This window comes from Charadrius vociferus, unplaced genomic scaffold, assembly GCF_000708025.1.
Source record: "Charadrius vociferus isolate BGI_N301 unplaced genomic scaffold, ASM70802v2 scaffold266, whole genome shotgun sequence".
Classification (NCBI taxonomy): domain Eukaryota; kingdom Metazoa; phylum Chordata; class Aves; order Charadriiformes; family Charadriidae; genus Charadrius; species Charadrius vociferus.
The window spans coordinates 2830722-2843467 of NW_009649114.1; the positions used below are offsets into that span (position 1 = coordinate 2830722).

The 12746-nt window shown below is 41.7% G+C and overlaps 1 protein-coding gene and 1 pseudogene across 1 annotated transcript in view; both read left to right on the forward strand.

The window, feature by feature from the left end:
• Positions 1–1392, forward strand: part of LOC104289318 (triggering receptor expressed on myeloid cells 2-like) — a 4022-nt gene extending 2630 nt beyond the window's left edge. Inside the window, exons 2-4 of the mRNA XM_009888246.1 lie at positions 1–346; positions 694–748; positions 1176–1392. The exon at positions 1–346 is cut by the window's left edge and continues 1 nt beyond it. Coding sequence (XP_009886548.1) covers positions 1–346; positions 694–748; positions 1176–1392 — 618 coding nt within the window. The remainder of the gene's footprint in view (positions 347–693; positions 749–1175) is intronic.
• A 2169-nt stretch (positions 1393–3561) lies between these two features.
• Positions 3562–9205, forward strand: LOC104289374 (annotated as a pseudogene).
• Positions 9206–12746: the final 3541 nt, after the last annotated feature.

A 12746-nucleotide genomic window follows, 5' to 3' on the forward strand; every position in this document is an offset into this window, starting at 1 on the left:
GCATCCTGTGCTGCAGAGAATGTCACCGTGGTGTATGGAATGGAGGGGGGCACCATTTCTGTCAACTGCACCTATAACCCCTGGCAGCAGCGGTGGAGAGAAAAGAGCTGGTGCAAGCAGATTGATGAGACCAAGTGCCAACACGTGGTGAGTGCCCGACGCTTCTGGCTACCGTTCCTAAAGAACAGGAATGGCACCACCTCCATCAGTGACAATGTCCATGAAGGAGTCCTGACAGTGACCATGAAGCGACTCAAGAAGCAGGATGCTGGATTGTACCAGTGTAAAACTGACTACCTGGGGGAAACAAACAGCTTAAGGAAAGTGCAAGTGGAAGTGCTGACAGGTATGTCCCAGGGCTCGGAGTTTCAGGAGTTCCTACTTAAATTTCATGCGTGTCTGCAGATGCCAAGGCCTCACTTTAGTAAACATCTACTTTTGTCTTACTCTAAGGAGGTACTCTGTTTCGTTGCCTCTTTTTAGTTCCTGTTTTACAGCACCATGACCTCACTGTTACAGGACATCTAACACATGTCATCCCCTTATTGCTACCCAGATTAATCTTCTAGCACACAGCCCAGTGCCCAGTCTCACCTTGGTTATCTATGTCTAGCTGGACCATGGGCATTGGTGACACCAATGAATATCATCCAGAAACATCTGCAGAATAAACTATTCTGTTTCTATCATCAGCTGTCCTGGAGACTCAAATGCCAGAGGAGCCTAGTGCTGTGCAGAGCATCTCCAGGTAAGCCATAAAACTGCTCATACTGTGATCTCTAGTCTTCCTAGAACTAAACCTAGCATTGGCAACCCCATTTGAAGCTGAGAGTAATAGCACCACAGACATATTCTCTACCTCTTCCTAATCCATGACAATTCTCAGAGATGCTGTGTGTTTTCTAAACAGCAGCTGTACCCTAATCCAGAAAATGCAACACTTCAGTACCAAGCAAAACAGCTCCTGCAGATCATAATTTATCCATCTATGAGATCTTGCAGTTAAAACCTATTACAGTTGTTCCAACCTCACAGGCTCTGTTGTGCGCAGGCAGGGACTGCGTGTTGCAGGAGATATTACCATCTTCACGTTGTGTACTAGAAGTGTTTTATTAAAGGTTGAACCATCCCCTTTCATAGCTAAGCTTTATTGTTGTATTTATGGTTCCCCATAGCATCCCTCCTGAAGCTGATTTCACTGTCTTCTATATCATTGCTGGATTCCTGGTTACTAAGTTCATGGTGGCTGTGCTGATCTTTATCATTGGCAACAGTAGGAAGAACAGAGAAACAGAGCAGAAGAACCCAAACTTAAATGATCATCAGGTCCTCCCTTTCACTGGTGATCTTGCACATGATGGAATCAGCCCCTCCTGGGAGAGCACTGCTTAGAGCAAAACCAAAGGGAATCCACAGTGACATGAACATCAAGTATTTGCAGGCAAAACTTTGCCACCTGCTGTAAGAAAAGGATTGCCTACTAAACTTAGGTGTTAATGAACCTGTCACTCTAGAGGGGGAATGTCACCATCTACCACCTCTTCTCATTGGTGCTAAACAACTTTTTCTAACACAACTGAACTGAAAAGATGCTGCCAGTAACACCTGAACCCAATGGAAGAGGATGGGATCGAGGGCCAGGGGGAAAGGAGGAATATGAAGTTTTTCTGTCAAGACATCTAGGACAGACTTGTTTGTGTGCAGGGATCCTTCCCAGGCATGGTAAAGGTGAGAGAGCTCTGCTCAGTTTCCCCCCAGCTCACTGCTAGGCCAGAAAACACTCTGCTGCTCTATACAGCTGCTCTATCAGTAAAACTACAGATATACCAGTGAACATAAATAGAAGTTTCGGTAACACATCTCAACGACCATGTGTTGAGCAACTCAAACACATCCACAAAATGGAAAGACATGGTTCTGTCTCAAATCTCCAAGAAACTTCTCCCGATTCATTGAAGATCAGTGTCAAAGAACTTTTTTCAAGGTGTCCTACATGTCTCTACAAAATGCTCAAATGCTTCCCCCATAAGCATGAAATAAAACCAGGACTAGATGGTTTGTATTGAAAGCTAATATTATTTGTCTAGATATCAGCTTTTTAAATGAGATTCCACTCTCTGGAAGACTGAAGTTTTGACATCCTTTTGGCAATGCAATGCTCTGCTATCATCTGCAGTCATTGCCAGCAGCTGCACCACACCACCAGGCAGAGTTATTCCCAATACACATCCCCAGTGTCATTCCACCAGGTCTGAACTGAGACCCATCAACTTCATGTCATCTCAGAGCAGTACCAGGTGAGAGATTCTGTCTTTCCGTGGTGATGAAAACCAGCTCCCAAAAATTGCCTTGGACAGTGTGGATCCTTGGTGAACAGTCACTATGAAAAGGCATAAGGAACTGCAGCACATAACAGAAAGGAATGTGAAGTCTACATGCAGCTCTGAACCCGCTTCCTCATTTCTCAAATGGTTTTGCAAACAAAGAATGAACTGTCTCCCTGTATTTTTTCTGACCTCTCAAGGGGATGTTGCCAACATGTGATCATTGTTCATCACTCCCCAAAGTGAAGCCGCATTTAGCTCTCCCAGGAAGACCCCAAATCCAAGGGCATTCACACTTCTTTTCCCTGCACTGCCTGCAAAGCAAAATAAAATCAAACTGATTACCTGACTTAGTGTGGATTCATGATGAAGAGCTGCAGTACACCAGATCACAATACATCATCCAGAGAAGAGGTGACACTTAGAAGATGCTGGTGTGTTTATAATGAACAGAAATGCTCTGAGCCAGCTGGGCACACTGGCACAGCCAGCCAGCTCCATTTAGCACCATGCAGAAATGGTAGCTCAGATCCCCAAACCAGATCAGGCTTTGCATGGTTGTGCTCTGTCTAAACTGATTTCCTCTATTTGCAGAGGGTAAATTAGCCCATACACAGTCACACACCATTGCAGCTGTACTAACACAACCTAGCTTCAGTATTCCCAGACGGTACTGTGGTGCTCAGCTAGATGTGCCATACAACACAGCTCTAGCCAGGAGATCTGGGCCCTAGTTCCAGCTCCAACCTGTGGAGACCTCAGGCAGGGCCATCCACTGCCTCTGTGATGGCACAGCGATGGTTCTCCATCACTATACAAGGGCTTTGGGAACGAGGGATATAAAACTTGCCTGTAAGTGCAAGGCAGCAGTAAGGATGAACACATCCAACTGAAAGCTGCTCTGTAATATACCGAGGTAGCACTAGAGATAGAAAATGCCTATTTCTTTTCCAGTCACACAGCCTGATTGCTACATACATCTATCTAGACAACAACATAATTAAAGCGAAAAAGCAGCCAGCAAACATTATGCAGCGTTCCCACGCAAGTAGTAATATTAAGATTGTGGTTAAAAGATTTTCTCAGCAATTCCAAACTGGCATCATCACTCCAGGCAGCAGATGACTGCAAATGACAGAGCAAGTTAGCTTGCCCTGCAACAGAGAATTTCTCAGTGATAAAGAAACTCTGGGTTACACTTTTTTCTTCTATGCCCTAAACCACTTCCTACTTCAGCATGGGAGGTTTCCCAGCCCTGCTGCTCCTGCTGGCACTACCAGGTAAGGCTCCGAGACTCTTCATTTCTCCGAGGAACAGGATGCTCTCTGTCCTGTTGCATGCATTGCACACTGTTATTTGCTTGAGCACTTTTTATTCAGGCTATCTATAGACAGGCACAGAATGAAATTCCCAGAAGTCAATGAAGAGAAGAAACACTCAGCCTGAAATTTGCTTATAATTAAAATTATACAAGCTTTTGGGTTCTCATTTTTGTTTATAGTAGTTCTGTATTTTGTCCAGAAGCTGAACTTCATGGTGGGACATTTGGCAATCTTTGCCCTTCTGAGACCTTTCTCTCCCACTATTGCGAAGTTCTCAGTCTGAAATCACCTAGCATGCAGGGAGGAAAATCTGTTTGTTGCGCTCTCCCAATATGTCATGGATCAGGGATTGTCACAGACAGGCTAGCTGCTGTTTGCTTTATTACTGCAAATAAGTAATTTTAATAACTGAGTCCACAGAGAGGAACAATAGGAATAAAAATGGAAAAAGGGTAGTGGCACTAAGGCTAAGTATACATGCATAGATGAACTAGATGATCTTTAAGGTCCCTTCCAACCTAAACCATTCTATGATTCTATGACTCTATGATTCTATGTTTATTTAGGCAAACCTGCAGAGCTAAATTACTCTTTTCAGAGGCCCAGTGGTATAATGTAAGAAAAACAGGCATACTAAGCTGTGAGTAGTTGTAGCAGCAATCTTCTTTCTTTGGAAGAATTGTGCATGGCAGGAGAGGATATGCAAGTGTTTCTGTATAGAGAGGAGGACTCCTCCAGAGCTAACTGCTCATACGACACACACAAGAATTTACATGAGAAGAAATTTTCAAATTTCAAAATTTCAATTTAAAAAAAAGTTGTCAGAAAAGTTCGTCCAGTCTTAGCCTTCAGTTCCCCTTTAAAAGAAAGGATTAACCTTAACTGTGCACTGCATCGTTCACTTGATCTGATAGACTTCGGACATGGCTGGTTTTCTGTGATCATGACAACACTTTGAAGAGAGAATTCTGGCACATATCAGTGTGGGGTGATCTGAAGAATATTCTGCTGCACAGAATACAGATGGTGGTTTCAGCTGAGGGTGAGCTATGAGGTCGACAGTGCACCAGGTGGGAGACAGCCAAAATAAATCAAGAATGATGTGTCACTTCCATTTTTGTTCCACAGCAAAACATGGTGTATGTAGATGTACAGATCCCACTGGAGGTTCACTAGAGGTTATCAAGGACTGGGTAAAACTCTATTATATAGTTCTACATAGAACCACAGTATGTATCTACATGTAGCTAGAGGTAGAAGTGGTTAGGAAATTATTTTTGCCATATGAAATAAAAAAGTTTCAAGGGGGGGAAAAAAAGTCAATGCTTTACAGATTACCATCAAAAACCTCTAACACAATTTCGTAGGACTTGATTAGTCGAAACCAAATTTGGGGGGGTTTGGGCTTAAGACAGAAATATTTCAAATAAGTTGATGAAAACTAAAAAATAATACTTCTTTTTGCAGAAAATTTTCCATTCTGTTAAAAGTGCTTTACAGTCACAGAAACCTTTCATACAGAAAAGCTTTGATAACTCATGTAGAAGATTTGTAAAATGGAGTAACACTATCTTAAACTTGAACTCACATATGAGGCATAAGAAATATGCTGAGGTGGCCCCATGTCCCAGCACCTGGGCAATCTAACAGCAATAACAGCCCTGGAACCTGAGACAGCCCATGTTCAGGAAGGGCAGCAGTAATCCAAATTTCCCATTTGCCACCCCAACCTCACCTCCAGTGACCACCCTCCTCAGACTGTGACCGCTTATTTCCATTTACGGCCACATGTTCTCTTTCTGCTGATGTTAGCTCTGCTCCTTTGTCAGGTGAGATGTACACCACTGTGGGGATTGTTTTTGCCTGCCTTTTCTCCCTCTAATGAATCACCACTCCTTTGTCTTTAGAACTTGTCAGGCTATTTGCAAAAAAAAAGGAACTCCTTTTTCCTCCACTGCTCCTATTCTGGGATAGGCACATCAGGAAACTTCAACATTTGGTGCAAAATGGTGCCCTGAATTAGATGTCAACCTATTATCAGAGGTAACTCTGATCAAAGTATTGTTAAAGTAGGAAGGACTGAAATGATGAATGACTTCTCATGGAAAATGATTAGAGTGTGGCTGAAAAAGCTCCGACTTAATGACTCAGAAGAATATCATCTTGAGAGCCATTTCCAGGGGAGAAACAAACTACTGAATAGGATCATGCTGGAAGTTTTGACTGAGTTAATCAAAGAATTAATGATTTTCTAAAAGTCAGCAATTTCTTACCACTTGACAAGAAAGATTACAGGTCAATGTTAAAGAGCTCTCTTCTGAGCCTGGAAATTTCCTGAGACACAGATAATTTCTAAATTTCTTTTTTTTTTAAACAGATTTTTGATACATACTAATGGTATAAACAAATTGCAGCCAGCTGGTGGGGGGAGTCTGGATTGACTTCATTGACTAATGAAATGTTACATTTACATCAGCAGATGAATCAGACTCCAAGCAATCTGAATCTTTGCCTGATTTTCTACCTGAGTCCATCTCTTTGCCACTGCTCATTAATAAATTTCTTCCTTTGTTTTAACACTTTACTTCCTTTTCTGCTCTTAGCCAGCGCAAAAGGCAGAAAAACAGAAGACACTTAGTGGAAGTTATTCTTTGATTTTTCTGATGTGACTGCAAAATGTGTGTGTGGAGGGGAATCACGTGACTCTCCTTGTTTCTAAGATGCTTCCTTTCTAACAGCATTCAAAGGCCCAAATAAGCAACTCAGTTTTCATATCATTCTCTAAAATGGTATGAATTTTCAGGGCTGGTCTATACCTTCCACAAAATCTGTCTCTTGCAGGAGCTGTCCTTTCCCTTTGATCTGTCACAGAACCCAAACTTGTAAGGAAAGCAGAAACCAAATCTCATTTGTCCCTCTGCACATGATATAATTATTGAATAAGCAGGTTTTCCAAGCCATCATGCAATCAAGTATCCGATATTTTGCAAGAATGAAAAAACACTAGAGGGACCATGACCCAAAGGGAAGAAAACTGGAATCACAGTTTGTTCCTGTCCTACTAGCTACTTACTACCAGCTCTCTGGCTGGGCCTACACTGGATGTTTTCATTTAGATACACTGATAACCGGTACTATCCCACAACCTAAACAAAACTCCCAGCTCTTACTCGAGGAACTCGTTGATCCCATTCCTGTGATTCAGCTGAACTAACTAACCTTTTACAGGTAAAGAGCACAGGATGAATTTTCTTGTGCAACTACACAATTTCATAGCTAATGAGCAAGCAGTAACTCTGGACCATTCTGCCAACCAGCAAAGAAGATTTTCTAGCATGAGAACAAGTCACCTGGGATGGATTGATGTAGGAAAATCACCCTCTTCTGTTTTGTTTTGTTTTTTTTTCAAGGGGAAAATTGGAATGGGGATACAGATTTAGACATCATTTCGTTTCCCAGAAAGAAGGGGAATGTCGCCAACCCCACAGATGACAGCAGTAAGGATCAGAGGAAAAAAACAAAGACTCTTAGACTCTAAGTACAGCATTCTGGTTGCACTGCAAGATTTGAGCAGCAGAGTGAGAACCTGAAGCATATGCACACACACAGATACACATACAAAGAGGTTTCCTCTTCTCCCCTGTAGAGTTTGGTTCCACCTCCCCAAGTCCCATGAAAAGTTGTCGAAGGTTTCTACCAGTTCCAGGAGCACTTGGTGAGGCCTGTACTGAAGATGCTTTCTACCTAGTTAAAAGGGACAACTACATGGCCCATGCAATGCTACAGCGACTCTGCTTTTCGAACAAGCAGACCAGCCTAAGACCAATCCTAGCTAAACAACACAGTATGTCAGATGAGAGTTATTACCAGGGCAGATCAAAGATGACCCTATTAACGATCCTGATCAAAGACAGACCATGAGAAGGGCTACTGCATCGCGATGAGGGATGCCTTTGAACTCTGGTAGCACTGCAAATGACTGCAAGAAGACAATTCAAGCTCCTGAGTATTCCCCAGCCTTGCCAAGTGCCAAAGAAAATACAGCTGGGATGGATGCTCTGTGGCTATGGATCAGTACCAACCTTATGGAACCACGCTTGTTTAGAGACAGCAGGGGCAATATTTGCATGCTGAATTTTTATCCTGGAACCATAATCCACTTTCAAACACACAAAATACCCTCCCAGATTAACCTGGTCACCTCTGGTGCTGTAAATAGTAACGGAGATATCATGCTTTTCCCTGCAGGGCTCTATACTCTCATGGTGCCAAGTTCCTTCCTGCCTACAACTGCTCCGATTGCTACTGCTATACTCCTCATCACCACTTACATCAGAACAAAAAGGGCAGGTAAAGCTCCCTAATCCTCTTGTCTAGTTTTCCTGCCCCTACAGCTTGTTGTTCCACCACCCAGAATGTAAAGAAGGTCTGTTCATAGCAATCATTGTCCTGGGAGGCAACGAGACTGAGCTGAGAGTGAAATGCAAGGAGGGAGTTAAATTGTAGTGAAGGGATAGTGGGGATACTGACTTTTAAAATAAGAATGTAAATGCGTAGTTTTACACTTAAAGGAGATTCTGTCTGTCATGGCAGGAAAAGGGATGGACTTTGGGAGACATCCTTCTTTCAGCCAAGGAGCACTGCAGGTAAGACGTGGTCAGAAATCCCACATTCCTGGTGCTTTGCTTGATCTCTGTTGTGCAGAGACACTGTCTCTGTGTGCACCCCTCATGGGGGTTATAAAGCACACAGTACCGCACATCCTACACACATCCTGGATGCATATCATCCACTCAAGCTAGCAGACTAAAGCTAGCTGGCCGTGTTTGCTGATTGTCTGACATCTTGCTGCAAAGCAGACACAACCTAACTCAATTATTTAAGTCATAGCCTTTCTGCATAGTTTTGTTTACACTACTCAGAAAAAGAAATGTAATAACAAATATATAACTTTGATAATTAACTGGCCTTGAATCTTCAGTAACATTACCAAAGGTTCTCATCAAATGAAAACTTTGCTAGTTGCAATTGCCATGCCCTAAATATTTAGTGTGTTAACTGTTGCTGCACCTCTCTACCGAGTCCCTTAAATCTGAGGAAGTAGAGGTTTCTGTCAGAGAAGTTTTCTAAACTTCTCTGAGCGCCCATTCCGTTTTCCCATGCATCCCCTCCCCTCTTCCCCAGTTTCATGATACAAGGAGAAAATATTTGTGGTTGTAGAAGAACTAAGACAAATACTCAGAAGCAAAAAATGCTGAATTTCTTTTTAACTTCTCATTCTTCATGGTTTCTCAGAATGACGGAAGAAACAAAGGAAGGAGAATGTCAGATAGGGAACTGAATAATAGTGCAATATATGCTGTCATAAGGCACCAACCTCAAATGAAGCCTGAAGATGTTATACATGTCAACATACAGCCTTCACCGTAAGTCTTCTTCCACACTCAAGCACCACCAGGCAATTCAGTTTCCTCAGGGTCTTTGGAATATGCTACTGTTATCTTCAGAGCCACAACTCCACATTCTGGAACTGAAAAAGAGAAAAACAGGTCCACCTAAACAAAGCAGCACAAAGGCTTGGGCTTATTCACAGAATTTTGCTGAACTGCACTTAGAAACAATCCATTTGTAACCAATTGCTGCATTTGGATGCATACGGGGTGTGAAACAGAAAGCAGCTGTAAGGCTGAGGCATATGGAGGATGCACAAACCTTCCCTAAAAAAAATAATTGCACTTTTCTAATAATCACAATTCACCTATCGGTAAGCAAATCTAGTGGAAGGCTATGGTATATTTGCTTTTTCCAAATTGCTCTATTTTTATATTATAGGCAACTATAAACCCAAATACAGGAAATTGGTTCCTTCTGGTAGTAACTGATACAGTACCACAGCCAACAAAGGGCTGTGAGATATAAGAACACAATGCTTCCTGTTAGACTTTCTTCAACAGCTCACTTAAATACTCATATATAAAATGTTAATTTTTGCCCACCCTGATAAGATCCAAGTCAGCAAAGAGGTAAAGAATCTGCTTTATTTTAAACATATTAGTTGTTTCACAGACTTCAGAGAGACAAGTAATGCACTTGACACGTTTTCGTAAACAAGGGTCTTGTTGAAAAATATTTGTCTACTGTATAGTATAAAGTGTCCTCAGTTTGAACCCATGGGTGCAAAATTTAAACCCAAAGTTATTTATTTATTTATTTTTACAAAGAAATAACTTTGTATTTCCTTGCCTTTGGCACTTGTTGTTTATTAATGCTACATCCATGCTAGAGTATAAGTCTAGCTTGACTTTATTCTGAACTACGCACATTTTGATCAAACTACTGAATCCTGTTATCTTGGTGATATGTGCAAACACCCATTAGGGATTATGGATAAATCCCAAAATTCATCTGACTGAGATTGTCATCTTTATTCTGTGAGTTGGAGGCAGAGGATGCTGAATATGATACAAAAATTTTTTGGTATTAAGATTGCAAGAAGCTTCCAACCTAGGTACTGAGTGGCATGGGATGAAATGAATGTGAAAAGGCAGAGAATACATCCATGAATCACATAAACTCCACTCGGCCTGTGAGTGCTTGTGCAATCCTGAAGGGGGGCGGGGAGAGAGAAAGAGGGGACAGAAGGAAATTCTGTTGACTGATCTGTTGTGGCACCATGATAGCAGGCTTTTTGCTATTATATCTGATATTATTTTGCCCCTCTATTGCAAATTCTCTGAAAATAAAGCTAGAAAAAACCCCAGAATAATAGCTAAAGAATTCCATTTCTGGCTTCCTAAACAAGCTTGATTGATTGCATTCTCCGCTTCCTGTCCTAGCTTCCCATTTTCTGTTCTTGCATACCGTTATTTCCTTTTTTCTTTTTCATTCTTTTTCTTTTTTCTTTTTCTCTTTTCCTTTTCTTGTCTTTTTCCCTTTCCCTTTTCCTCTCTCTTTCTTTTTTTTTTTCTTTTTTTTTTTTTAAATCATCACTGCATTGACCAGCTCTGGAAAGAATTAATGACTGATACCCTTGTGCTTTGGATCAAAAGCGTTGGTGTGAGGACCATACCACTAAGGTCTGAAATGATACACAACAGGAAAGACAAATAGTTAACATAACAGGCTTCAATATACAAATTCAACTCCTTATTTAGCCTTTTTGACTCTTTGAAAGCACCTCAAACTTTGTATGCCTAAATTCCACACCTGAGTGCAATGGCATACACAGTGAAAGTTCTGGGGGCCTCAGACCCTAAAGTAACTGAAAATAAACTACTAACTTAATAGAATAGAGGGGCTGTCGTGGTTTTGCCTGGGATGGAGTTGACTTTCTTACTGGCAACTGGTATAGGACTGTCTTTTCACTTTGGGATGAGAATAGTGTTGATAGCACACTGGTGGTTTCGGTTGTTTCTAAGCAGTCAAAGCCTTTTCTGCTCCTCATACCGCCCCACCAGCGAGTAGGCTGGGGAGGAGGGGCACAAAAAGTTGGGAGGAGACACAGCCGGGACGGCTGACCCCAACTGACCAAAGGGATATTCCATGCCATAGCACGTCATGTCCAGCATATAAAGCTGGGGGGAAGGAGGAGGAAGGGGAGAACGTTTGGAGTGATGGTGATTGTCTTCACAAGAAACCATTATGCATAATGGAGCCCTGTTTCCTGGGGATGGCTGAACACCCGCCTGCCGGATGGGAAGTGGAGAATGAATTCCTTGTTTTGCTTTGCTTGCGTGCACAGATTTCACTTTACTTATTAAATTGTCTTTATCTCAACCCAAGAGTTTTCCTTATTTTTCCGATTCTTCTCCCCATCCCACTGGGGAGGGGAAGAAGTGAGCAAGTGGCTGCATGGTCCTAGTTGCTGGCTGGGGTTAAACCACGACAGAGGTTTACTGGTATACACTTCTTTCTGCCTAGAAAGCTGAAAATTATCTACTACCGTATGATGAATTTGAGGGTGTTTCTAGTGATAGTTTCTCTCTGTTTCTAGTGATAGTTTCTCTCTATGGACAGCATCATTCCTCTTGTCACAAAACGTAAAAATGTAACTGCCTGATTTAAAACAAAGACATACAAAATATTCTCAAATCTTTCTAAATTACTAACATCTTAAATGTACTTTCCATCTGAGTAAACCTAATGATAATTTGAGGGTGTTTCTAGTGATAGTTTCTCTCTATGGACAGCATCATTCCTCTTGTCACAAAACGTAAAAATGTAACTGCCTGATTTAAAACAAAGACATACAAAATATTCTCAAATCTTTCTAAATTACTAACATCTTAAATGTACTTTCCATCTGAGTAAACAATGGAGATTTGCTAGTAACCTGAACTGCCTATGATGACGGAAGAATTATCATAAGACCCAGTTTAGATTGGCATGTTTAGGAGTCAGGTTTGGAAAGCCTCAGCAGCCATTCCAATCTATTTCTGTTATGCTCAGCTGTGGAACCACATTCAGGAATGCTCTAACTTATTTGTGAGCAGCTTCTGGACATCTGGGACAATACAAACCTGGCCATGTCTTCAGATAAGCCTGAAAGAGACAGTCAGTTAGTGACCTAGTTGAATAGTGGTGTAGACGTGTACCTGGCTAACATTTCACATCTCCTCCCAGCTTATCTTTCATGTGCCAGTAGCAAGAAATAAAGTTGCAACATTTTAGGAACTGAGCACATCAGATGAGCAGGGCACAGCTGACACGGTGTAAGAGGACAGGAGTTTTTTCGAAGTCAAAACATTCCATTCCAGTGCCTCCAGACATCTCCTCTGCCCTTCTACAGAGTGTCGAGTTAAAACTCACTCCAAATCTAAACATTTAGCAGCCTATGCTGAAATAATTACATGTTTCTTTGTCTCACTTCAAAAGCAGTAAACACTAAGAGGATCGTTTTCATCTCTAATATGGAGTAAATGAAGATCCATATGACTAATGGATGGGCACCTTCACCTGTTACCTGCTGTTCACTGCAAAGAGCTCTTGCCCTAAGAGCACTGTAAGAACGTAACAATTATATAATAAATTATACTCCAGAGATTCTGCTAAAGTCATCATAGTACTATGCCATCCAAGTGCCTTCCAGCAGCAGCTTTGC